The sequence below is a fragment of the Leishmania panamensis genome, assembly GCF_000755165.1.
Source record: "Leishmania panamensis strain MHOM/PA/94/PSC-1 chromosome 29 sequence".
Classification (NCBI taxonomy): Eukaryota; Euglenozoa; class Kinetoplastea; order Trypanosomatida; family Trypanosomatidae; genus Leishmania; species Leishmania panamensis.
The window spans coordinates 708,046-734,626 of record NC_025875.1 but is presented as its reverse complement, the minus strand read 5'-3'; the positions used below and the strand labels follow the sequence as shown (position 1 = coordinate 734,626).

Sequence of the window (26,581 nt, the reverse complement as noted above, 5' to 3'; positions counted from 1 at the left end):
GGTCGTGCTTCTCTCTCTCTATATCTCTCTCTGTGTATCTTTTTATTTTGCTGTTGGTGCTATTCTCGTTGTCGTTGCCCTCTGCGTCGTTAAGGCTTCTATCGACGACAATGGTGACTCCGTCGTGCGTTACGCATGTTGCGGCCGTCTGGCAATCTCCTGCTTCTCTTTTGCAGTTCTGTTGTTTTTTTTCTTCTCGCCACTCGCTTTGTCCGGGGCGAAGCACCCATGGAGGTGCCGATCGGAGAAGCGGACGGGGAGAGAGGACTCAGGACACTCCCTGGCTCTCTGCCCCTTTCTCTTTGCTCTCTCTCTGTTCCATCCCCCTCCTCCGTGACCTACAAATATTCACAGCTCATCACGTGCCCCCGAGTAATACGCGGAAAGAGAAGATCACATTGCGCTGCCGAAGTAAATCAAGAGATGCGTGTGTGCCGATGTATGGTTGAATAGGGCAAAAGGGAAGAGGAGGGGTGAGAACCGCGCTGATAGGTATGGTGAGCACATAATACTCATACATGTGTGCGTGTGTTAGCACACGGCTCTCGTGTGTACGTGGTGGTTTGCTGCGGGAACTCTTTTTGACCTGTGCCTAGGAAGTGCCTTCCCTGATGACGAGGGCACCACGCCTCAGTACGAGGTGTCCACGGGGTCCAGTGCCGCCGCTCGGTGTGGGGAAGTCAAGCAACCCCCCACCCCCCTCCGTCCCTGCCGGTGCCGACCCACTTCTGGCGGTGACAGGGCCCAGTGCCTACGACGTGGGGAGGGGCCAGAGCGATGTATCGCTCGTGGTGCCGGCGGTCAGGGTCCGGGCGGTGTTGCATTGGAGCGGCCTGCGACGGTGAGGTCGTTTGTGCCGCCCATATGACGGGTGAGGTGTCAGGGTGGCGCGAACGCGTCTCACCCGGCCCACGCCGAGGTGGATGCACCAGGTGGCGACCGGCATGAGGGGCGTGGCTGTGAGGTGATCTGTGAGACGGAGGTATGCGGGGTTTGAGGCAGGGGCCGAGTTGGTGCACTGCTGTAACAGGTACGTCGAGGGCTTCTTCGCACTACGCGATGAGCCTGTGTAGCCGGCTGTCGCGCAGACTAGGGCTTATACCACGCTCTACGGCAGGGAGTGGACACGCTCATAAGAAAAGGCGGCGTTTCCTCCCTTCTTTCTCGCTCTGCCAGTGTTGCATTCCTGTCGTGTTTCCCGCTGTCTGTATTGTACGATTCTCAGGCACTGCCTTTTCCTCTTGGCCACTCGTCCCTCCTCCCCCCCCCCCCCCACACACACACATACACACACACACAGTCGTTCTCTCTCTCTCTCTCTTGCTTCTTCGGTTTTTTCTTTCGTTCATGTGGTTTTGTTTGCTTTGTAGGTGCCCTTGAGTCAACCCCCCACCCACCCCCACCCCCTTTGTCACTCGCCTCCATTCACCTTGGAAAGAGGAGAACATTTTTCACTTTTCGCCCCACCTCGGTGGGTGTCCAACTGTGTCTCCGTCTCCCGCTCTCTTCCCCTGACCTCCTACACCTTCTTACCGCCCCTTTTACCGCATGCTTCGGCCGTTCGGTGAGGAGGTGTGTGTGGGGAGGGGGGTAGGGGGGAGGAAGGTGTTGTCCACGCACCCATGCCTATCTTTTTATTTCGCTCTCTATTTGTTTTCTGCTCCTCTCGCTCTGTCTCGGGGGAGTGGTGGTGCGTGTGTCTCTTAGCTGCCGTCGTCGTCTTCTTTTCTCTCTCTCTCTGTGTGTGTGTGTGGGCTTCGGCCCCCCTCTCTCTTCATCGCAGCGCCTCGCTCGCTCTTTCAGTGGTGGGTTGAGTTTTCTCCCCTTTGCCTCTCTTTTTACCAGCGCTGAAGCAAACACGCCCCCCAAAGGAAGAGGCCATGTGAAAGGCGAGTGCGACGGGTTTTATCACTTTCACTCAGTCTCCGTGTGTTTGCGTGCGCGTGCTCTTAACTGACTGCAGGAGCGAAGTTAGGCTCGTGGGGATGCCGGATGATCCGTCATGTCAATCAGCTCAGTGTGCTGTCCCGCGATGTGCCAGGCGCTTTGCCTGCTACCCACATCTACTGCACTGCATTTGCGCGCAAGGGCATCCACGTGTCTCTGAGGTGACATTTTGTCCTTCCTGTGAATTGCCTCTCCTTTGCTCTGGGATGCCGGGTGCTGCTTCTCTCTCTCTCCTTCCTGTGTGTTCAACACGAATGCTAACAATACTTATTGCCTTCTCCTCTACCCCTTTCTTTCATCTCGACGCTCTTCGTTCTACGGGCGTTGCACACTTGCTCTGTCATGCACATACACACACATCTGTACTCTACCTCGATTCCGACACCATCACCTTGCGGATGCGCCATCAGCTGCTTCAGCCTTCACACTGCAGTAGGAACACCGAAAAAAAAAAAACAGAAGAGAGACAGGGGGAAAGGAACGCCCACAGAAGAGCAACGTATACGGCCGCTGACGCTTCTTAATCCCGCTCACTTTTTCACGCCCAAAGGCGCTTTCTTATCCTCTTTTCTTGTTGTTCCTGCTCCTCCTCCTCCTCTCTCCATCTCTGTCACCGTTTGCTACGCTGCAGGCCTCTTTTCCCTCTGCACTGGGTGTCTGTAGCCTCCACGTGGCTGAGTCGTCTTCATACGTGCGCGCGTGCCTCCAGGCGCACTGGCCCTTCCCCTTTCCCCTCTCTCAGTCACCCCCCGCCCACTCACGCACGCGCGTAAAACGAGACGTCCGTACTGTTTCTTGCAATCCCTGTGTTTCTTTTTTCCTCCTTGTTCACGTGTACTCCCACGCAGCGGCACGCGGGCGTATGGTGAAGGGAGGAACCGTACAGCGCACGTGGGCATACGTAAACAGGCACACACACACGCGCACACATACACCGACGTGCGCAGCTCCCCGTGAAGGTGACTGTGCATTCTTCTCTCGTCTGTTTGTGCGCCTTGTGTTCGTCTTCAAACGCGCGTCGTGTGTACGTTTTCCTGCTCCTCCTTTTTCTTTTTTCTCCTTCGGTGTAGAGGTCTACACGCTTGCTCTGTGACCCTTCTTCACATTCCCCCCGGTACCCTCCTCTCACCCTCTACCCAGCCCCTCCCATTGGAGGCCCTCTCCCAGTTTACCTTGACGTTGCACACTGGACGCTGATCAGGTTTGTCGAGTGTGTGTGTGGGTGTGTGTGTAGGCACATTGTTTGACCACTGTTTAGCATACCAATTTGGCTACTGCCATCCTCACTTCCCGAAGTGATTCGCTTTCATTTTTGTTTTTTTTTTCGGGTGGGGTGTGGGGGGTGAATTTCTCTGAATGTGCGTGTGTGTGCCAGTGCTTGCAGGTGTCGTCGTCTTCTCCAATGCTTTGTGAACTTTTCTCGTGTGCTCACACTCATTGTACTGCCCCTCCCACTTTTTGGTAGTCTTCACTTTTGGGTGCCTTTCCTCTACTCGAACTTCCCCGTCACGCAGAAACGCACGCCCATACATAACAAAGCACGCATTTTGCGTAGATGCAAGAGCTCCCTCGTCGAGGGGCAAGAAAGGCTCGGCGGGAGGTCACTGTGGAGCCTCTCGCCACCGCCGCTGCCTCACCCACCTCTACAGTCGACAAAGACAAAGATGCCCAAAGGAGCGGGTCAGCTGAAGATGACCTGTCAGACGCGCTACCGCCCACCACTCCAGCTGTTGCCTCATCCCTCCCGGCATCGACCCGCAACTCTGCATCGGGGTCCACCATTGAGTGCTGGATCTGCTTTGACAGCACCAGCATTCCTTCCAACCCTATTGTCACCCACCGCTGCCGTTGTCGCGGCTCTGTCGGGTATGTTCATCAAAAGTGCATCGATCGCTGGGTCATTCAACAGCGCAACCGCGCCTGCCGCAGTTGCGGGGCGTCCTACCAGCTGGTCCACTCCGAATATCCCCATGGCGCTAACCTCCCGCTGAGACCGCATGAACGTCGCATGTTCCTTTTCAAGCATTTTATTAAGCCGCTCCTCCTCGAATCAGCTGAGACGCTCTGTTGCGTTCTTCTTCGCTTTGTCATTATTCCGCTTCTGCTTGGACTCGTTTACAGTTTTAATCGCTGGTCACTTCTCTGGCAGCCCATGGCGACTACCCTGTCAGCCTTCGCAACATCCTCGAAGCGCAACTCTAGTCACACCACCTCATCCGGCGTGCCTGGCAGCCAGGAGGCGTGGGAAGAGGAGGGCAGCGCGTACACCATGACGGAGTCCTTCTTGGCGTGGGCCGACGCGATTCTCTTTGGCCTTGTCTTGTGCACTGTTATGAACGCAGTGGCAGTGGGGTGGAAGAAGTGGGACCACTACTTCCGCACTGCCCGCGCGAGACTCGCTCGCGAGACAGCGAGGCAAGCCCAAGAAGAGGAGTTGGCTCGAATCGCAGCAGTGCTTCCCGTGGGCCCTCTCCACTTTGGCGAAGAGAACGACGCGAGAGCGGGGGAAGGGGAGAGAGCAGAAGCTATTGAGGAGTGGATGCACAATGATGCACCACAGCCGCAGCAGCGGCACCATCGGGAAGCGTTGCCAGAGGGTTTTGGTGTAGAGGAGTGGAGACTGGAATGGGGACCCTTGAGGGCGGCGGAAAATGTGCCTTTGCTTCGCGAGGATGCACGTGGTGCGCGTCAACCCGAGGCACGAGCAGCGGGAGACGAGCAGCACTCGAGCGGCGACAGTGACAGCGATGGCGATGGCGACAGCGACAGCGACATCGACACGTCATACCGGCTTTCCTTCGTCGACGAGGTCTTTGACACGATCGACCGGCTGAAGTCCGGCGCCGGTGGCGGCGGCATGAAGCGGCTTTTACCTTCGTCGATATGGCAGCTCTGCTACGGTCTTGCGCTGACGCTGCTGCTGCGCTCGAGCTGCGGCAGGGCAGTCGCGGCACTTGCCTTTGCCGGCTTCATCGTGAGTTGGCGCTACCGCCACACGCGGAACGTCCTGACCACCCAGAAGCGGCGCATATACGAGGTGGCGGAGCGCGTGCCGCTGCTGTCGCAAGAAGAGGTGAAGACACTCTTTGGGGTCTACCTCGTGGACGCCTTTTTCTTCTACGGTGCGTTGCCGGAGCTGGGGGGAATCATGCTGCACTACGCCGTCGCCCCCTACATCGATGTCGGTTTTGATCGCGGCTTCCTCGCCTTTTTGCACGGCCTCACAGTGCTGAAAGTGACGCTCTATTGGGTGGTGGGCGCGGTGCTGGTGATGCTGCTCACCGCGATGGAGTTGACGGTTGTCGGCCCCTTGTTCGCCAACGGCGTCGACCTATTTTTTGTGCGCAGCTTCGACGCCCGCTGGGACTCCGTCTTGGGGTATTGGCGCTGTGTCGTAACGCAAATATTCGACTCAGACCCTTCCCGCATTGTTCGCGGCTTTCTCCGCGTGGCGATGGTGGAGCTGTTGGTGCTTCTTATTTTTGTGCGAGTGCCACTTTGGGGAATGCTGGGGTTCCGTGATTTTCTCTGGGGTGACGGCACAGCTCCGCTGACGGGGCGCCCACTAAAGATGTCGCTTTCCCTGGGCATGACGACCGGATACGACATCGGTATGGCCGACAGCTTTCACGAGTGGCGCCGCACCGAAGTGCTGCGCCTTCTGGCAGAGCAGGTGCTTCTCCCTTTCGGTGCCATGTACTCTGCCCGAGTACGGGAGCAACTGACGCAGACGTCTGAGTCGATCCCTTTCGGCACCATCGACACCATGATGCTGGCCGCCGTGAGTTCCACTTCCATGACACTCGACGCGCAAGAGCTGTGGGAGCAGGTCTGGGGCAACATGTCGGATCGCTCAGTTTTCCTCTTTCACATCATTGACCCCGTCTCCGCCAATAAGGTTGCAGCGGCGTCGGAGGGGTTTCGCAACACGCTGGTGCGCCTGCAGAAGCCGCTGGAGTGGTTGCGCGTAGCAACAGCTGAGGATGGTGTGTGCAACACGCTGGTGGCCTTGTCATCCCCAGCAGGGTGGGTGAAGAAGCCGCAGTTGGAGATGCCGGCTGCAGATTTGGAGGCCATTGTGGCGCCGCCGTCCGCGGTATCAGAGCACAAGTGCGTCTCAACTGCACGTGCGCATCAGATAGTGCTCGACGCGTGGAGACGCACGTATCATAATACTATGAGCCACATTACCGGTGCCCTGAGCCCCGAGGCGATGCCGACACCGCCGTCATTCTACGTGGAGAACGACTCGGTGAAGGTAGAACCTCACACAGTGAGTGTGGCCAAGTGCTACATGGCCGCATTGCAGCTGTCGTACCCCTACCTGGGCATGGGTCGCTGGCGCGCCCTCACGTATGAGTGGTGGTCACTGCTGCTTCTGCGCAACACCTTCTTAAACTACATCGTCAACATCCTAATGCTCGTGGCATCCGTATCCACAGTCCTCTCCTGCTTCGCTGTGTACCCGCTGCAGCGAGCGCAGCTACGCATTCTCTTTCCGGTGGTTCGCTGGATTGGGCAAAGTGTCGTACACATGGAGGACTACCTGTTCGACCCAGAGCAACTTCGTGCGGTGGAAGGATTTGTGGAACAGGAGGGCGAGGACGAACTTGTCCTGCCTCCGATGGTCGAGCCGCTGGGGTTCGACCGGCGCGAGGAGTATGTGGAGAAAGCTGCTATTCCATCGTACCTCCTGCTGCGTCGTGTGGTAGTGGCGGTTCTCTTCCTCGCTGTTGCGTCCGTCATGGTCTGGATGATGCCCGTGCTGTGCGGCACACTCCTTCTGTGCATCACGAAGAATGCGCTGCCAGTCTTTGTAGGGGCGGTCGCCTTGAGCTTCTTCTTCTGGGACCCCATGTTGTTTGCGCGCTCTATCATCTTCGGCATGGCCCTCACCATCGCCATTGCGTTCGCCGTGCCAATCATCAGTATCCTCTACATCTGCCCTTTTGTGCGGCTGTTCTGGAGCAGCTACCCCTCCCTAGTGGAGGAAACGTTTGAGCGGAAGTACGACGTGCATCAGATGGTTGGGCGTTACCCGGGGTCAGACGCAAGCAGCGTCGACGATACGGATGGCGAGTTGGACAGCGACTGGGAAAGCGTCGACTCACGCGACGCAGTTGACGGAAATGCCGAGGCCGAGGTCCAGGATGGGGAAGCGGAGCCAGAGGTCGGGGATGAGCCGCATGACGGCGTGGAGGATGTACCAGCTTCCTAACACGCTGCACCCCTCCCTCTCTCACGCACCGCTCCATGACGCTGTCTCTCGCTATACAGCTTCTCCCGCTCCTCCCCTTTATTTCCCCACTCGCCCGCACATCAAGGCGGACATCGCCATCGCACCGCTCTCTCTCTCTCTCTGTAGGAGGTCTCTCTCCAATGTATTTGTCAGGACTTTGTCCGCTCGCTGTTTCCTCGTCGCTTCCCTGCGTACCACATCTTGAAAGGTGAAAGAAGGGACAATAAAAGGGGCCAAGACGAGTATTATGGAGGAGGGCCAGACGCATTTGTGATAAGAGTGGTGGTGACGCACGCAAGTGTGTGTCTGTGTGCGTGTTCTGCGCGCTATTGGGATCCCACTACTCACGCTCATCTTCCCCTCCTTGGCACAACTTCTCTCTGCCGGTTGCTCGTGGTCTCGCACTTACTTACCCTTTGGAGCTTTCCTACTTCTTCTGACCTACTCATGGACGGGCAGAGTTCACACTTGCCTTGCTGTTGCGCTTGTCTCTACCCCCACCCCCCTCTTTCTCTTCCCTCCCTCTTGTGCTGGAAGCGTGGCTGAGCCCAGGAAGGTGATAACAGCACTTGGCAGTGGAGGTGATGCTAGTTGAGAGGAAGTGGAGGAGGTGTGTGTGTGTGTGGAAGAGCATCAAAACCAAGTCGCCCTTGTAGCACATATGAGTCGCACTTAGAGAGCGGGTGGCACACCCACACGTACACACCAGACATCCAAGACACTCGCACACGTCCACGCGTCTAATGTTTCTCAGATAACGAAGTACGTGAGAGCAAAGGGTCACCCCCCCCCCGCAAAAAAAAAAAAAGAAAAAAAAGGAGGCGCCAAAGTAATTAGGAGACCCGCTCCGTGTACATCGAGTTAGCCGTGCCCCGGTGCCAGGGGACGTGCACATCTGCAGCACCAATCGAGAGTGAAGTAGCCGGATTTCGTCTCTCCCTCTCTCTGCCTCGGTGTGTATACATGTATGTGTGGATATATTGGCCTGCTCATCTCCTGCTGTCCCCATTGTTCATGCACATAGACGTGGCACTTCCTCACCCTCTCTATTCCTATTTTTCTTCCATTTGCTTCTACGTCTCTCCTTTGCGTTCATCGCTCTTGCCCGCGTCTTGCACGCTCCTATGCATGTGACCGCCCTCTCACGTTACGTCATCATCTTCCTCTCGTTACTCACCCCGCCGCCAGCTCAAGACAGGCGTTGCGGTATTTTCCCTTTTCGTCGGTCTTGTCCGTCTGCCTCTCCTCCCTTGTGATCTGTGCGTGTGTGCTTGTCTTGCAGCGGGCACCTCCTGCACCTGCGCCCTCCCCCTCGAGTGACTGGCAGACTTTCCAAGCGCCAATTGGTTTGCCTGTTGAGTATTATGCCACGCCGCTTGTGTGTAATGATGAGAAGAAGGCAAGTAGATGTCGTTGCACTCTACACCTATCCTTGCGGAGGCTCTACGTTGCCGCTGCTGGAAAACTACGCACTTCCTCTCCGAAATGGCAGCTTCATGGCGTACAGGTGTACCCCTCCCTCCTCGCCTCTCCGGGCGTTAACGCATGAAGTAACAGCGCCGCGACTTGTGCATTTGCGAGCTGCGGCTCCCACGGCCACGCTCGTTCAGCGTTGCTTCCGGTCGTCATTTTCGTCGCAGCGCCACCCAAGTACTGCCTCGGCTACTGCGCACGACAAGGACAACACTGACGATTGGTCCAGTATTGAGGTTGAAGTTTTGATGCCGGAGCCGGAGCTGGCCGCCTCGGGCAACTCTGGGACAGTATTCACGACTGATGGCGCCACGGTTGCTGGACATTCTTCATGTGTCTCTCCAACGGGCAGCAGCAGATTGGCTACAACAATAGAGACGATTGACACAATCGACTCGTACGCCAAGGCGAAGGTGAGCAATTTTGTGCGACGCTTACTGCAACCATCGGTCTCTGGTGCCAGTGGCGCTACCCCCTCCTCCTCTGTTGTCGACCTGGAGGTGCGGCAGGTGCAGGGATGCGGCAAGGCGGCGCAGTACCATGCTCGCTGGCGGCTGCCACTGCCGGTGGAGTTCGGTGAGCGCTACGGGGAAGGATTTGCACCGACAGCCAAGGAGGCTGAGGCAGTGGCTGCCATGCATGCCGAACGTGTCATCGATGCACTGGGCTTTCAGCTGTTTCAGCTTTCATCAAAGCAGCGCAAGCACGCGGAGGCAGCGCGGGCGGCAGGGCGGTGGGCTCCGATGCCCGCGGCCAACATCATCACCGCCGCGTCTTCGAGTGACGCGCCAATCACAGCTGCGGAAGTGGTACCGCCACCTGACACCCCGTCGCCGCCGCCGCTGCGGCTGCTGGGATTGTCTGCGCAACAGCGGCAGGAGAAGGAACTACAAATCGATCGCGTCCATTTCTCCCCGGTGCAGCGCGGCGGCTTCGCTCCTCTCGCCTTCACGTTGGCATCTCCTCACTATTTTGACTCGAGCAGCCACGTGCGCATCGAGCGCTTCTTTCGAGTTCATCGAACTTCGTTAAAGGCGAACTTGCGTCTTGTATTGTTGAAAGGCTGCCGCAGTGGCGCCATGAAGGACGATGATGCCGACAAGGGTTCGAAGACGCGCCAGCGCTTGAGCATGCCGGAAGGCCTCTTCCTTGCACAGCTCATCCTTCCCTTGCCTGTACGCTTTGGCAAGCGTGTCGCCATGGGAAAAGCCCCTACTCGCAAAGAGGCCGTCTTGCTCGCCTGCATGCACGCGGAGCTCATCATCGACGCCGTGGGCTTCGCTCTTTACCCCGACAACCGTGAGAATCAGGCCGTCCACGCCGTAGAGTGCGCAAAGATGCAGCGCTGGTGCGCGCAACCGGGCGACTTCACATACAGGTATGCCGCTCCTTCCCCGCCGCCGATGGAGCTGGTGGAGGAGCTTCATCCGTCTACGGTTGCGGCAGCAACAGTGGTGACGCCGGGGCCTGGTAGAGCCGTAATCGAGGCGCCACTCTACTCGCGGGCGGCTGACGGAATGACCTACTCTCGCAGAGACGGAGGGGGTTCAGGTGCCTCTCCTTCACCAAGGAGCGCTGTTGGGGCTCGCGCCGGCACCGCGCCGCCCTCTGAGGAGTCCATATTGCTGCAGCATCAGCAAGCGATGTTGGCGGTGCGCTATTTTATAGACGAGCCGTCGCTGCGTGACTTTGAGTCAGCGCATTTGCTTCTGGAGCGCTACGTGGGCCAGTTTGTCTCGCAGCCCGCGCCGCACGCTGAAGACAGTGCCTACACATCAGCAATCTCCCCAACCAACTTTCTTTTGGCCGAGCTCATGCTTGTAGAGGAATTAGGCCAGCGCGACCGACGCGTCTTTCGGGCCACCATCACGGTGCCGCTCTCCACACCAGGGGCAGCGTTGACTGCGGAACAGGATGTCGACGTCAGTTCACCGCTTCCCTACACACAGTCGTTCGTTGCCATTGGTGTGTCCTACACACATCGTCTTGCTGAGGTGGCTGCTGCCGTGCACGCACTGCGCACACTGGCGGCATTGAATCGCCTCTGCCTGGTACGCGGCAATGCTGCTATGGCGCAGGCGCTGGAATCCTTCGCGATGCGGGCACAGATCCCTCTCTACGACCCGGCGCAGCCCATGCTTGACCCGTCCCAGCTCCCACCAGAGTCCCTGCCAGCACCGGTGCGGGTCATGGAGGGCTTTGTGGGCCGTATCGCAGCCTCGGGGCTGAATCTCAGAGAACGTAGGCACTTGTCCAAGGCTGTGGATACAGAGAATGCGAGCGGCCACTTTTCAGCTCGCATCCCGCTGCTATCCGAAGAAGCGGGAACGCTCGTGAACACACTCAACCGCGAAGATGACCTTTTGCGAGAGCTGCGTGCATGCCAAGAGCGGCTGCCCCGCATGCACTGGGACGCGGCGCCAGACGCTGATGGCCGCATTATCGTGTCACCTGACCAGGATGTTCACAAGAGCCGTATGTACAATCACACGCTCTCGTCCGTGCGCCAGCCTGATGTAATGGCAACCACTCGCTTACGCGACTACCTGGAGCGCCACGGCAAGTCGCCCGATATGGCGCTTTCTATCGTGCGCGCGTGCAGCAAGCGAGAAGGCTCAGAAGATGGCGCACTGTATGTTGCGAAGGTGGTGCTGCCCGTCACGCTGCGCCACCGTCCCAAAGCAAAGAGGAGGCCACCGTTGGTGGACGAGAGTCACACTGACGCGCTATCATCCATCTCCTCGCCGTCGTCAGAGCCGCAACCACCGATGCCGGAGTACATAGCGCAAGGTGAGGGCCCCACCCGCGACGATGCAGTTCTTCTGTGCGCAGCGCACGCAGAGATGCTGCTCGATGCAGCAGGCCAGCCGCTCTACGATCACCCGCTCCTGCAAAGAAAGCACGCCGACACGGCGCGAGCGCTCGGGCGCTGGGCACCGTTGGTACGCGGCGCAGCCTTGCCTCCAGAGTCACTCCATCGCATACCGCCGCCGCTGCGCAAGGTTACGAGCGAAAGTGCAGTGTGGGCTCGCGTGCAAGAACAGCAGCGCACCTCGACATGTGAGGCGGTCACGACGGATTCCGCTGAGCATGAGGCTGGCATGCCGTCGATAGCCTCGTCTACGAGCAGTGCACACGCGGGTGCGACAGCGCCAGCCAGCGCTGCTGGTGTGGACGATGAAGCGCTGTGTGACATTGCTAGTCTCCAATTTGTCTACCACACAGACATTAGCCAAAGGGCGCTTCGCCAGGTAGCAGAGTATTTCGCGAACAACGGCTCCGACGTTTATCGGATGGTACGTCAGTACGCGGTACGACACCCAGAGCTTGGAACGATACATCGGGCCATTGTGGAGATGCCTTTGCCAGCGTCATATGGTCGGCGGTACGCCGTTGGCTGTGGTGCTACAAAGCGTCAGGCGCTTTTCCTCTGCTGCAAGCACGCCTTGCTCATTCTGGACGCCCTGCGCATCCCCGTCTTCAGCCAGTATGGTCGACAGCGAAGGTACGCACGGGCTGCGGCGGTCACGGGACGCGATGCACCCCTTTCCGGCAAAGCCCGCGGATCAAGTGACACGCCGTCTCCTCCAGGACTCTACTATCTCACAACGTGCGCCGCCGCAAAGGAAAAGCCTCCAGAGGTACCAAAACTGCCTACCCTCAGAGACCGTAGGGTCTTAACCTTGTGGAGCACCTTTGTGCAGCACTGTGCGTCGTACGTGACGCGCAGGCGTGAGACGCGGGTGATGGAGGCAGTCGGTGTGGCAGGAAGCCCAAGAGTGCCTCGCTCAAATCTCGTTGCGGAGGACGTCACGTCGGACGTTGCCGGTGACATGCCGAGTGACAAGTTTGCGCGGCGGCAACTAGGAGACCTGTGCCGCACTGCTAGACTGCCTGACCCCACAGACAACGCGCCGTCGCAGTCTCTGGCACTCTCTTTAAACGAACGGCGTTTCTTTACCTGCAAGGAGCTTGTCGGGACACCGTATACGATGCGTGGTGTCAGCGACGTGACACCGGCAGACAGTCGCCACCGCGCCTTTGGGCACGGCATTCAGCTCCTTCTCCTTGTCGTGCGTCCAAACAGCGTCAGTACGCCGACGCCGCGCCGCAGCTGGTGGGACGGGCAGCAGCGTACCTTGTGCATCATCGACCTCGTGCGGAATCAGATCACGCCACACGGCTGCCTGTGGGTGCTTCGGATGTGGGCCGCCATGCACTACCCGCCGCTGTATGTGCGCGTGATGCTGCGAAAGGCGGAGCTGCCCGCGGAGGGGCGAGGCAAAGTAGAGACGCATCCACACGAATCAGCTGCCGCAACGCTCCCACAGCTGGCGTCGAGTATGTCTGCGCCCGGCACGTCTTGCCTCCCTACTACTTATCAGGGTATCGCATCAGTTGCGGAGTTCCGTGATGGACGTGAACAAGTGTTGTATTACGCTGTCTGTGAGACTGCCGGTGCCACAATTACGACCCCTCCTGATTCCGTCCACAGAGCGCTTCGGCAGCTGCTCAGCGATGTCCAGCGAGTGCCGACGATGCAAACACTCTACCGCTTTCTGTCGCAGCAGCCGCAGCTGCACATCCCGTCTTTTCGCGTGCTAGCCGATCCCGAGGACGTCGTCCATCGGTTGCACGCGGTAGTGTGCCACTCTCAGAGCAGCGCACGGACGACCCATCCTGCGGAGCCGCTGCCGGTTGGACATGTTGCCGTTCTCTTGACTCTCCTGGCGCATAATGAGCGACCCACCGCTTACTTTTACACAACGTGGTGTGTAGAGATGCTACAGATGTGGGTGGGCGCCCTCAGCAGCGCCTATGGATGGGCTACCACGAAAGAGGGAGGGGCAGGCTGTGGTGAAACCCCGCACCACCCCCTTCCCTCGACACTGGAGTTAACCTTTGCGAGCTACGGCCTCGCCCGCGCGGCGTCGTCCTCAACGAAAGCACTGCCAACGCAAGCGATGAAATTCCGCCCCGCTTCACCAGCGGTGCCCACGCCGCTCGCCGGCGCACTGGCGCTTCTTTGCCGGTGTCTTCCACAGCTTTCCGATGTGCCGATGAACAAGGGAAACGGAAAGAATGTTGCAGCAGCGCAGGTGGTCCGAAACACGGCGAGCTCGGTAGAGCGAGACCGTACGCTACCGCTGCAGTTGGCTCACCTGATCCTTATGGGGCTGTTGTTAGGATGCACCCCCTGGGCGGTGCGTGCGGCAGCGATTGTGGCGTGTGCGGAGCACTCATTGGAGTGGTATGACAAATATCAACTCTTGTCTGCCGGTGCTGCTGGCAGCGACACCTCCGCAGAGACGCCGCCACTGCCAATCTCAAGCTTGGTGCCATACGTCAGCGTGGACGTGACAGACGCGGTGTTGGCTTCGCTGGACACGACAGTTCCCCCTTTGCCGCAGGTGGTGCTCCGCTACGCCTCGGAGGTGGAGGAACGACTCGAGGCCCTGTGGGTGGAAGCCTCCGCCACAGCAGCTGCAGGGGAGACGTCGCCTTTGCCGTGGTTGCAACCGCCAGAGGAGTGGTGCGCGTGTCTCGGCAAAGCAGACGTGAAGAAGCGACTTTCTTCACCAGAAACCGGCGTCCTCACATTAGCAGAGCGTCGCATTTTGCGCCCACTGCTGCAGTGTGCAGTTGCCACCTCAGCCGCCCCTCACGCGGTGTGGGTGCGTGCCGTTCGCCCGGGGAGGGAAGGCGACGGAGACGAGGTTGGCCATGACGGTACCGGCGGATCCTGGGACGAGACGGAGGCACCGGTGGTGCGCCTCATTTTCCAACACAGACACGCTGCCCGCTACGCAGCCGTGCACGTGAGTACTCGCGACCTCACACAGGTGGAGACAATTGAATCGGCCAAGGACATCTCCGAGATGGCGACGTGCTTTACCGTCTTTGGCTGCGCTGTGTACCCTACCGAGTCGCTGATGACCTCGACACTGGAACAGGAACTGGCGTCTACGTTGTCACATCTCTCGCACGCCGCAGGGGATATGGAGGAGGAAACACGCGCGAACGACGACGACGCGGATGACGCCGCGTATGCTGCAAATGAAGATGAAGGAGACGAAGAGGAGGTTGGGAAGTTCGATGACGCCGACGATGACGACGACGATGTCGACGTTGGCCAGTTCACGCGCGTCTTCGGGGCGTGCGTCTCGCCGCTGGCCGCGGCGCTCGTCGCGGCGGCACCGACAAGGTCTGCGTCGCTGCAGTCGCATCACTCCACATCTGCTACGCCAGACGACGTGGTCGCTGGCGGTGCGCTGCGTGCGGTTGGCGAACACCTGCCCATGTTGATGACAGCGTTTCAAGAAACAGTGCCGCTTCTCGTGCACCGCCACGGCTCTGTGCAGCTGTTGTCAAGCCTTTCTGCACAGCTGCGCTCACGCGTGGAGACGACGACCCCGTTCACACCAGAGGAACGGCGCGCCATCTCTCAGCTTTTCACTTTGACTGTGCGGAGTGCCACTGATGGGGAGAGTCGTTGTGATGAAGCGATGTAGTGGCAGGGTAGGTGAGGGGCAACTGGGAGACACTTTCTAGCTTGAGAGGAGCAGTGTAGAAAGCTCTGCTGTCATCTTTCCCCTTCGAGCACGGTGTTGCGCCTTCTTCATTTAACCCGCAGGCGTGCGCGCGCGCACTGAGGCGTCAATGTGCAGTATCCGAGCCAGCCACTCCGCCCCCCATTTTTTCCACTGCCCTGACGCAATCCCTCCCTTCTCGCACAGCCGTATAAAGTGGAAAAAAAAAGGACAACAAAAGGGGGGGGCAAATGTCACTCGACGCTGGAAAAGAAAATGGGGATGGTGCTTTCACCCCTTTCAGGGGTTTGACTACACCTCCAGCGAAAGCAATGACTTGAGACTTCGTATAACTTTCCCTCTCCCCCGAACTCGCTCTCTTTGCCTTGTGTGGGTGCCATCGGCAGCGATACCTCCGCGGCGCCGCCGCCCCCTCCCTCCCCCCGGCGCTGCTTGATGCGTAGCTTTGTCGTGTGCGCCACTGAACCCCTCAGGCAACCCAAGAGATGCCGGTGAGGTGGGTGGCGTGAGGACCCAGAGAGATCTGTACACCTACATGCATGCCAGGGAGGAGGGGATACCACGGCAGGATACGACACGTGTGTACGCGTTGGTTGGACAAAGTGTAAGTCTCCACTTCATCTTTCTTTGCGAGCCACATCCGTACATTTGTTCTCGTCGTTCTCTCTCCACTTTTGCATCCACTAACACGTGGGCGTGCGCCGTGCGGTTTGTTGTGTCACCAATGCTCATCCGCCCACCGCTCACAAGTCAGTTGTGGCACCTGTCGCGTCACGAGAGCAGTTTCTTGGCAGAAAATACGCACGCGCTCGTCCTTCCTTCCTCCCCAGTTCCTCCCTCTCCTTCCTCTTAGTCAGTAAAGCGGAATGCGTGTCCCACAGCGAACAAGTTGGGAGATACAAGGGAGCACGAGGAGGCAACGCCAAGAGAAGTGACTGCGGCACGCTGCCCACTTTCTGCAATGACACTGGGTTTCGTGGTGCCTAGTGCTAGACCACGGCGCAGATCAGCTGAGTCGGATACTCGTTGAAGCCGACTTTACCGAAGTAATGGCCCTTCGCACAGGCTGCCCCCCCCCCCCCTTGACGGCAACGTTACTCTGCATGGCAAAGCGCTATCTTCGCCAAGCGTCAGCAGTACGATGACGCAGGCAAGCAGCACATGTGGCGGTTGTGGCAGCAGCGCAAGTACTGCCACCACCAGCACCCAGTCTCTTATAAAGAGGTGAGCTTTCTTAGTAGGAACGCAAGGGGAGGAGCGGAGCGTGTAGGCAGCACTGGGACCTCTACACTCCCACTGACATGTGGTGCAATCTTGTGCAAGACTGGTTGTTCTAGACTACCTCAGAGGTGCTGCCCGCATACAAGGTGAAGGACATGCAGCTACGCGACGGTGTGCGGGCTGCTATGGGAGACCGACTGATCCTCTTCAGGGAACTCCTGCAGCGACTCGATGAGCTCGGGTGGCAGCTGGCACTCTTGGAGAGCCACGTGATCGAGAATGAGCTCCTGAAGATCACCTCCGTGGCGATAGACAAAGCGGTGAATGAGGAGAAAGATGGCAGCGCGCTGTCTTCCTGATGACGAGGTACTGACTCTCTTACTGCGCGCCTTGGCGCGTTTGTCTCTCTGTGAATATGTGTGCCTGTGTGACCGTTGCCGTTATTTGCGTTCCTTCCTGCTGCACGAGCCGCACTCCCTCACCTTCGGCGTTGCTGACAACAAAAGCGCGAGATACCAAACACAAAAAGACCAGAAGGCGATGGTGGTACTGTCTTACTCCACAGTCGCCAGGCATTCGCACACTGCTTTGATAAGCCAGTTGTTCGGCACGATTTCACGCCTGCCTCGTTTGCATTCGTGGAAGACCGATGCCTTGCCTCCACGCACTGCACTCCCTTTCTACTTCTTCTCGGCACGTCATTGCGCCCTTCACTGTTGTTCTCACCCTCACACCTCCGCCACCTTTGTCGGTGCTGGCACTCTTGCCTTCGGCCCCTCTCTCTCGTATCTGCATCTCACCTGCTTTCCCTCTGCACACCGTTGTGCCATTCCTCTCTTATGTGGACGGAATCACCACTCCACACCTATGTGCACAGCCCTCCCCCCCCTCCCAAAACGACAGCAGGACTCGCTGGGGATATCATTGTGCATTCGCCCTCTTACCCTCACCCTTCCTTTTCCCTCCACAACGATCGAACAGAGATCAAACTGCCCTGTGTGCACGTCTGAGCACTCCTGACGTTGTCGGTCTACCTTAAGGGTCCAACTGTTTGCGCCTCTGCGCGTGCGTGCCTGCACACCCGGACACGGTACGTGAGAGTATCCATTGAGGCGGTGACTGGGGTAGGTGTAGGTGTGTGCGTGTGTGGTATCCTTTTACTTTTGAGTCATTCACCCCCCGGCCTTAGTTTTAGAAGGGCGCACGTGCCCTTCCCCATACCTCGACCTCACGTACTTGCCTTCAGGCGCCTCTCCACAAGCGCGCACAGCAGCAGGCATACCACTTACTTCTACACCTCCGCGCGTGCTGCCCTGAGAGACGGCAGTGCGTGCCCGCACATACACACCAGCGCCTCCTTGCATCTCTCCTCCTCTCTTTTTTTGTCTTCTGTGTTTCTCTGCTCCGCTGCTCGTGCGACCTACCAAACACCCTTGTCTTTCGCTCTCTGTGTGGTACTGACTTGAGCTACCTCTTTCGATCGCTTGCATCCACACACTCACAAGAAGAGAGTCTTGCGCAACCCTCTACATATCGCTGAGGCACACGAACCATGGCGCTTGGACTCGGCCGCACTATCAGCAACCCCGCCTTCCTGTTTTTCCAAATACTTCATGCTGTGAGCTTGTTCTTTGTCATGCTTGGTCTGACGCGGGTGTTGCTCGGGGTGGCGGAGCTGTCGATGGGCACTGCCGCCGTCGCAGAGAGGACTACACCACAAATGAGTCCACCTGCACTGTCGCTGGTCATGCCCGACAGACCCTACGCTACGCCCGCACGGTCAGAATGGCAAGGACTTCACCGAGCCCGCGGGCTCGGTGAAATTGTATACCAGCGTGCGAACGTGCTTGACCTTTCCCTGGCCGTCACTCCTTCTTCCACAACGACAACAACAGTGTCTCCCCCAGCACCACCGGCGGCGTCACTATCATTTTTAGAGCAGCTCAGCTACTGCTTTCACGTGCCTCTAGCCTCCCTGTTCCTGAGCCCTGTGGACGTGTCTGCTGGAACAGAAGCGCAGGCGCTGGATGAGAGGCTTCGCCGCGACGCCGCTACACCTGGTGTAGTGGAAAAGAATCCTGTGCTTGCTGACGTCGACGCTTCTATCGCCGGCCGGCTGCGCGATGGTAGTGAGCGCCGCTTTTACCTACAACACATGTTCGCGGCCTTCCTGTGTTCCTACCCTCTTGCAACGCTCCTGCAACGTCGCAAGCTCGTGCTCGACTTCGTGGTGACGATCTATCTCACTTATTGGCTGCTGGCGGACATTGTCCTCCGCCGTTTCTTTGGAGGTGGCCTACATTGGTGGGCAGCGTGCGCGCTGGGGATGGCTGTGATGTACAGTGCAACCTACGCTCTCTGCCGCCGCAAAGAGCTGCAGGAGGTTCGCTTATCTGGTGGCGGTACCGCGAGCCCCGTTCCAGGTGTACCGCCGACCACGATGATGTGGCTTAAGGACCACCGCGGCATCGATGACATGATCGGCGAGGAGATGCGCGTCATCGCCCGAGAAACGCAGCGGCAGAACGGCAGCAGCGGTGCTGACGCTCATGTCAGGAGTAATAGTTACGACTTTCTCAACCGCCTTCGTGCTCCTGGGGTCGCGCAGTGCTCAAATGGCGCCAAGGCTGTTGCTCTCGACGTGAACCATGGCTCAGAAGAGGCGCTGCACAAGCCCAAGACGGTGTAGCAGCGTGGCCCCTTCTTGTTGTTGGGCTGTTTTTCTTTTGCTCGCGCGCACCTTTGCGCCTGTGCGTGTGGTGGCGGTTGCTCCTCATTCGCTCTCTCATCTACTAACCTGTGCATCGTGATGGAGCTTCTTCCTCCTCATTCGTGCAAACGATAGGCGTATTTCGGGCTTTTGATTGCCCTCGGCTGCTCGAGTTTGTGCCGCTCTTTTTCTCTAAATATCCGGCGCTTCTTTTTTCGTGCGTGTGTGTGTGTGTGTGGATCATTGCCCTACTGTGTGTGTGTGCGCACTGCTCGGTGTGTGGTGCAGTGCGCTCTGAGCCGGCGCATTACAACGAAGCTCCTTCCCGCTCTTTTCAGCCGAGGGGCAGACGTGGCGCAGGTGACCTGCCCTGTGGATCCCAAGGACTGTTTGGAGGTGGGTGGGTGAGGGACCATTTGTGCAAGTATGCAATGATGAGGGAGTCCACGATGTCACGTGGTTCGCTGAGAAGAGGCCCACGCCTGGCAGCTTTATTTCTCTAGGCACCTCAGCCTCTTTCTCTCCTAGTGTGCGCTTCTATACGAGCATGCAGGCACTCGGAGTGAGGCTTCCCAGGGAACGTTTCGCCCTAGCACGCCATTCCCACTTGTATCTTCTCTTCCTTCTCTCTACCTTCGTCTCTTTCGGATCGCAACGACGTACCCCCGCACGCACATCCGCACACACTACCCTTAATACCGACTTCGCAGTGTTCCCTGCTCCATTCCACCCACGCACACTCACAAACCTCTGCTTCTCTTCTCGCTCCCTCCCGTCATCCATCCGCCGCCTCAAATTCTGGAGCTGTACTGGATTGTGCACTGTGGCGTTCTCTTTTTCATTTTTGGTAGCTATTTTGTTCGCGCACGTGTGCTCTTTCATGTGCACACCCACATCGTCTCGCCTCAAGCTCCTCACCACCCCCCACGCTGAGCCTTCTCAGTCTTTGTTTCGCTGTTTCGTTGTGTGTGTGTGTGTGTGTGCGTGTCTTGTTCCGACCTTTCCCTCGCCTTCTTCAACCTCCCCTTTCACCTCTCGCTGCCTCTTGATCTCTGGGCCTTAGACTGCACTGCAGCCTTTTAACACCGCTTGCTGAGCCTGATAGGCGTCCACACGAGCGCGCAGCTGCACTCCCACGAGGCATCTTTTAAGCGACACGCACGTTTCGCTCATCGTGTGGTGAAACGAGAAGTAGTGCAGCATATCGACTAAATAAATCAAGAGCAGGAGAGAGGGACGAAGGTACTCGAGACACCAGCGCCGCCATCGCTGATATCCTCAGTCGTGGCAAGACTTCGAGAGAGGAAGAAGGAGCCATTGGAGAAGGAAAGAACAGAACCCCTCCTCCCCCTCCCCCCTGGAAGGCAGCGTAGCTCCACAAGAGAACGAGCTGACGAAGAAAAGGGAAGGAGTCGCTCACCGACCGGCTTGTATTGCCTGCACCTATGCTTGGGGCGCATAAATAGAAGAGCATAACAAGCGACACAGGTGAACGCCTTTTTCGGGGAAATTTTCCTCTGCAACAATGCCCATTTCCACCCAAGGTGTGCACTCCCGCTGGGGCAGCGGCGGTGATGCGTGGCGTCCGCTACTACTGCTCCCCATACTGGTGGTGCTGCACCTGTTCGCTGTGGCCGCAACCCCTGCAAACGCCTTTTATGTGCCTGGCGCAGCGGAGACGTCGTACAAAGCGGGCGATGCCGTCAAATTCATGGCGAATACACTGCGCTCCTCGTCGGAGATGTTTCCCATCGACTACGCAAAGATGCCCTTCTGTCAACCAGCGATGTTAGAGTTCAAGGAGGAGTCCATTGGCGAGATTATTTGGGGTGACCGCATGCTCAACTCCCTGTACGCCGTCAAGATGCTGGAGGACGTGAAGTGCATGCCTCTCCCCGATTGCAACGTTGTCGCCAACAACGAGAGGATTCACAGCAAGGAAGCAAAAACCCTCTCAAATATGATCAATAAGTGGTACCGTGTGTACATGAACATCGACAACTTGCCGGTTTTCTCCACCGACCCGGAGAGGACGCAGATGAGCAAGTGCGCCCAGAAGCTCGGCAAAAACGTTAGGATCTACGCACAGCGGGGGTTTCCGCTTGGACTCCCTGCCAAATGCACGAGTGCGAGAGCCACACTGCTGAACAACCACCTTGATTTCACAATTCACTACAACATCGACAGCAAGACGACCACTACAACGCCGGAGATGGAACGGAAGTATATCGTGGTCTTCATCGAGGTCAAGGCAAGAAGCATTGCTTGGAACGCATCTGAAGAGTGCAGCAAAGAGATGGACATCGATCCGGAGGTTCTCGAGTCAACGCGCAGCCTCCGTATGAGGGATGTGATTTTCAACAAGACGATGGTGTACTGGACGTACAGTGTCAAGTGGAAAGAGAATTCGAAGGTCAAGTGGGCGACGCGGTGGGACTTCTATCTCACCGCCGCCGCCGCTGCCGCCCCCGCTGACCACATCCTCTTCATCATCCTCTCGCTTATGGTGGTGCTGTTCGTCGGTAGTGCCGTGGTGGGGGCACTACTACGAGCGCTGCATAGAGACTTTAACCGCTACAACTCCGAAGACCCGGATGACCTGCAGGAGGAGATGGGGTGGAAGCTGATCCACGCCGACGTGTTCCGTCCGCCACCTCAGGCGAACTGGCTTGCCATCTTTGTCGCCAACGGTTTGCAAATACTCACGACGGTTGCGGTAGTGCTCATTATTGCGCTTATGGGCTTTCTTTCACCCTCTCGGCGCGGCGCGCTCCTCACGACGCTCTTGCTGACCGCCGTCTTCACGTCGTTCATTAGCGGCTACGTCTGTGGGGTGCTGCTGCAATACCTCAACTGCCGTGCTTGGAAGCACATTTTTACCTGCAGCCTCACGCTGCCGGGTGCGATGCTGCTTATGTACTTCCTCATCCTCATTATCAACAAGTCGCACGGCGCCACTACTGCCATCCCGTTTTCGACGCTACTAGAGGTGCTGGCGCTCTTCATTGCGGTGAGCTTGCCACTGACGGTGCTGGGAGGCTCCCTGGCCTTCCGCGAGCAGCCCCTCACGAACCCGACCCGGGTCGGCCGTCTCGCTCGCGAGGTTCCGGCACAGAGCTTGATCAACCAGCCCATTTTCACGTACGTCTTCTGGCCAACTGTACCGCTTATCGTCGCGGTGATCGAGCTCTACTATATCATGCAGGACTTGTGGGAAGGCCAGATCTACTACTCCTTCGGCTTCCTCACTGTGACAGCGAGCATTTGGGTTCTCGCCTGCGCTCTCGTCACCATATCGTGCCTGTACTACGTTCTGTGCTACGAGAACCATCGCTGGTGGTGGATTGCGTACCTCGCGCCCGGCGGTGCCGGTGTGCATATGTTCTGCATGTCAGCCATCTTTTTTGCCTCTCAGGTTTCTGTGAGCAGCTTCGCCTCTGCGGTGCTCTACTTTGCCTACATGGGGATGGTGTCGTACATGTATGGAATGGCGGCTGGCGCGGTCGGTGTGATTTGCTCGATTGTGTTCGTGCGCAAGATCTACAGCAGCATCAAGATTGACTAGGGTGGATGGTCTGTATTCACCACGTTTCTGGAGAGAGAGAGAGCGAAGAGGAAGAGAAAGGAGAGGGTGTAAGGTCGCGACGCTCGTTTCCCCTCTTTCCTTAGCTGACTCGCTCTAGTCAACCTCCTCTTCACTTCTCCGTCTCTCTCTCCCTTCTGTATTGGCTCTGTCCAACCTCTGTGCCTGCGTCGTACACACTCCTTTTGTTTTTGGGTTTATTGCTCGCTTTCTGCATGTGTGGGATGTGTGTGTGTGTGTGCTGGCGTAAAGCGTAGAGGGACGGGAATGCGATGCTTTGAACTCCATTTAAACACCATGCCCAGCTGTACTCTGCATTCTTCCAGTTTCACACATGTATACATGTGCATAGACCCACACGCGTCTCTGTGTGCGTTCTGTCTGACGCTGTCATGACCCCAGGTCACACGTTGTAGCCTTTTTTTTCCTTCCTCGTGCTAACACAGTGCTCTTCTCTTACTTTGCAGTCAATCTCCCTCCCCCCATCCGCATGCCGGTGCTAGCTTAGTTCACCGCGCGTCTTCTCTTTCCCGCCGCTCTGCCTATATCAGCCTCTCTCTCACTACGTTAAGCGTTAGGGTACTTCAGCAGCGGAGGCCATTGAGGAAATGGCAGAGAGGCCTGCGCTCAGCACCTATTCCAACCCTCTAGCAGCGAAGAAGTGAAAGGAGGAATGCGATCCAGTAGAGCATAACAGACATGTAATGCGAAGCGCACTACCCAACAGGCAGACCGCTCTCTCTACATCGGTAGTCGAGATTTTCTTACAGAAAATACGAAGACTTTGCACTGCGGATATCCCTTGTGCGCCACCACCACCCCCCCCTTTGTTGCACTTGTCCCCCAGTGTTTTGACCTGTTGTGTGTGCGCAGAGTGCGTCCGGTGGGGATACACAGACACCAGGGGGGGGCGTGGCAGGCGAAGAGGTGTACCGGGGATGGAGTCGACAGAGGAATGCTGAGGACAAGGAGAAGCACCGGAAAGAAAAAAGAAGGCGACACCCAACAACAGGGCCAGGGGGGCAGGCGAGGTGTGATGCGGATGGTACAACCTTAAAGTACTGCGCTGCATCTCTCCGCTGTACCCTTTCTGCCACAAGCCTCGCCTTTCCTTCACCCCTATTCTTCCTCATGAATATGGAAGGTTTACGGAGACGCAGCACGGGCCCTCTTCTTGTTCACTTTTCTCATGAAACGACGCGCCCTTGTGCACAAGGCTGTGCATGTGTGTGTGTCTGCGCTGATGACCTCTTCTTCCTTCCACACTCCACACGCTTCCTCTTTTGCTATCTCTCCTTGTTTTCCATCTCCCGTGCGATCCCGACGCGCGCACATCAGTTGCACAACTGCCCCTTCACCGAGTCACCACCCGCATTTCATCTTTGCTCTCGCCCCACTCTTCGGGTGCCCGTGTGCGCGCATCTCGCTTCTCCCTTCTGGGTGTACGTCTGTCTGCACGTATGCACACATGTGTGCTCATACTGCTTTCTATTTTCTTCAGAACCTCCCCCTCTTTCCCTCTCGAACGGTGCTCTTCCACTGAAGCCTCTCTTGGACCTCCCCCTCCTCCTTTCCGCCCATTTTCATTAGGTACGTTATCCAGCCATTGCACGTAGGGTGTGTGTGTGTACTCACTATTTCTAGACACCTTTCTTTCTTTCTCTCTGCGTTGCACTACCGCAGACGTGGCGCTTATCAGGGATCACTGTGGGGCTGTCGAAGGTGTGGTGCGCACACACACACGCTGTGATATTCTTTCGTTCTCTTCGGACCATCTTTTCTATCACAATTGCTGTTTTTGTTTTTCTCCACTGTCTTGTGTGTGTGTGCGTGTGCGGTTGCGTGTGTTGAGTGTGTCGACCCCACCCACGCACCCACGTACTCTCTTTTGCATGCAGGCATCGCTGTGGCTCGGTCCCCCTCCTCCTCTTCCCTCTTCAGCCCCTTCCTCCCCTGCTCTTGGCTCGCCTTCGTGCGTTGTGCCCTCCGCTGCTTCTTGTCCTCCTGCGAGTGCGCCTTTGCGCCCTTCTTTTATTTTTTTCTTGGTCTGTTGTCCGACTCGTCGTTGCTTCCCCATTCCTTCCCTCCCCCCTCTTCCACGCCTCCCTCACTCTCCATCCTCTTCCTTACTGGCCCCTCGGTGTGCAGCCCCCCTCTCCCACCTGCGTGTGTGTGTGTGTCTGTCCATCTGTCTCTGTGCTTGTGTGCCTTACCGTGCTGTCTTCTGTCTCCCTTTTCTTTCGCTTGTGTGTGTGTGTGTGTGTGTGTGTCTGTCGGCCTGTGTTCTCGGGCGCATCCTCTCTCTCTTTTTGTTCCGTTTTCTTCTCCTGCGGTGGCGTGCGTGTGTCTCTTCGTTGGCCCTTCCTGGCGTCCCTCTCGACCGCCCCACCCTACCCCACCCCTATCCCGCTCCGTCCCGTCAGTTCTTCCCTTTCCCCCCCCCCCCCTGCCCCTCTCTGCGACTTTTTTTCTGTGCCTTTTTGCTGTTATCTCACACGCACCGCATCGAAAATTCCCTTCGTGCAGAGACATCCGCACCCCCCTCACACACACACACGTGGAGTACATTGACCTGCATAGGAAGCGAAGGGAAAAGGAAAAACGCTTTATCTTCAAACTGTTTCGTGTAGTGGTGTTTATCCTCCCTTATGTATTGAGGGGTTCTCTTTTCTGTCTCCCACCTACGTGTGTGTGTGTGTCTGTGTGTAGTTGCCTGACTTCTCGTGCGTGGTTCTCTTCCCTTTTGTTGTTGGTGTTGTCTGCACTCTTGTTATTCCAGTGGTCCACGCGCTCGCATCGCATCTTCTCTCCTCTCTCTCTTCATTCGACCCACACACGCACGCACACACACCGAGAGAGAGAGAGAGAGCGAGAGACGTGCTTGCTTTTGTGTTCAGTGAGACTTTTTTTTTGTTTGCCAAGACTGCATGTCCCCCCCCTCCCTCTCCCCCGCCCCTCTCTATTCTCATTGTCGCTCCTTCCTTTTTGTTGTTGTTGTTACTCTCTAGACACATCCAACAAACCCACGTTTCCTATTTCTTCTTCGCTCTTGTTTGCTGGTATCTTCTCTCCTCCCTCTCTCCACTCGACACACACACGGACACACACACCAACTTGTGTGTAGTCTCTGGTAGAACTGCAGGCTGCTCTTGCTGTTGCACCGCGTTCCTTTCGCCCCTGCTGTCTCTTTCCTCCTCTCTTTCTCTCTCTGTCACACGCACACGTGGGCCTTGGGCTGTCTATTTCAGCCCCACCGTCTACCTTTCACCCTCTCCACCCCATAATCGATACTACGCACATCGTAGGTGCATCTGCACACACGAGCGAAAAGAGAGTGTAGAATAAAACCAGCAGACAAGAGAATCTTTTCTTTCGTTTCTTTCCAGCTTCGAGTGAAGGGCGTCACTTCTCTGATTTGTTGCCTCGTCAGGGCTTATTGGAGTTTTCGCCGTTGTTGAATGCCGCCGCCACGCAGCCAGCTACAGCCGCGGTCCACTGAGCAGGCATCTGCCCTGAGGGCCGCGCCTGGGTTAGCGGATGCTCACGGAGACACAGCATCTCTGGCACTGACGCCGCGCTTCTCCATCCCACGGGTGAAGAGGCCGCGCTTTGCAGCGAAAGGCGAGTCGCCGCACCGAACAAGACAGGCTGACGCACACGCATCGCATATCGTCACGTCCTCTCACAATGGCCTACAAGCTACTCGGGAAACCAGTGCTCAAGGCATGATAGCGACCTCGAAAAGCACAGGAGCTTACTCGGGACGTAGTAGTTTGTGCAACGCCTCATTAGCCTCAGAGAACAATAGGGGGGGAACCACTCGAGTCGTGTGTACCCGCCTACCGGCCAGAGCCAGA

The 26,581-nt window shown here is 57.5% G+C and overlaps 4 protein-coding genes across 4 annotated transcripts, besides 1 other annotated feature; all 4 read left to right on the top strand.

Moving 5' to 3' along the window:
• Positions 1–606: 606 nt before the first annotated feature.
• Positions 607–1,140: a repeat region.
• A 2,362-nt stretch (positions 1,141–3,502) lies between these two features.
• LPMP_291700 (Zn-finger domain protein, putative) lies at positions 3,503–7,165 on the top strand (the record flags this gene model as incomplete). The annotated part of the gene is made up of 1 exon (XM_010702473.1): positions 3,503–7,165. One exon carries the CDS (start codon positions 3,503–3,505, stop codon positions 7,163–7,165), a length of 3,663 nt encoding a protein of 1,220 aa, XP_010700775.1.
• A 1,385-nt stretch (positions 7,166–8,550) lies between these two features.
• On the top strand, positions 8,551–15,171 carry LPMP_291690 (hypothetical protein; the record flags this gene model as incomplete). The annotated part of the gene is made up of 1 exon (XM_010702472.1): positions 8,551–15,171. One exon carries the CDS (start codon positions 8,551–8,553, stop codon positions 15,169–15,171), a length of 6,621 nt encoding a protein of 2,206 aa, XP_010700774.1.
• A 2,812-nt stretch (positions 15,172–17,983) lies between these two features.
• On the top strand, positions 17,984–19,120 carry LPMP_291680 (hypothetical protein; the record flags this gene model as incomplete). The annotated part of the gene is made up of 1 exon (XM_010702471.1): positions 17,984–19,120. The coding sequence occupies one exon, from the start codon at positions 17,984–17,986 to the stop codon at positions 19,118–19,120; it is 1,137 nt and encodes a 378-aa protein (XP_010700773.1).
• Positions 19,121–20,666: 1,546 nt separating this feature from the next.
• On the top strand, positions 20,667–22,706 carry LPMP_291670 (hypothetical protein; the record flags this gene model as incomplete). The annotated part of the gene is made up of 1 exon (XM_010702470.1): positions 20,667–22,706. One exon carries the CDS (start codon positions 20,667–20,669, stop codon positions 22,704–22,706), a length of 2,040 nt encoding a protein of 679 aa, XP_010700772.1.
• Positions 22,707–26,581: the final 3,875 nt, after the last annotated feature.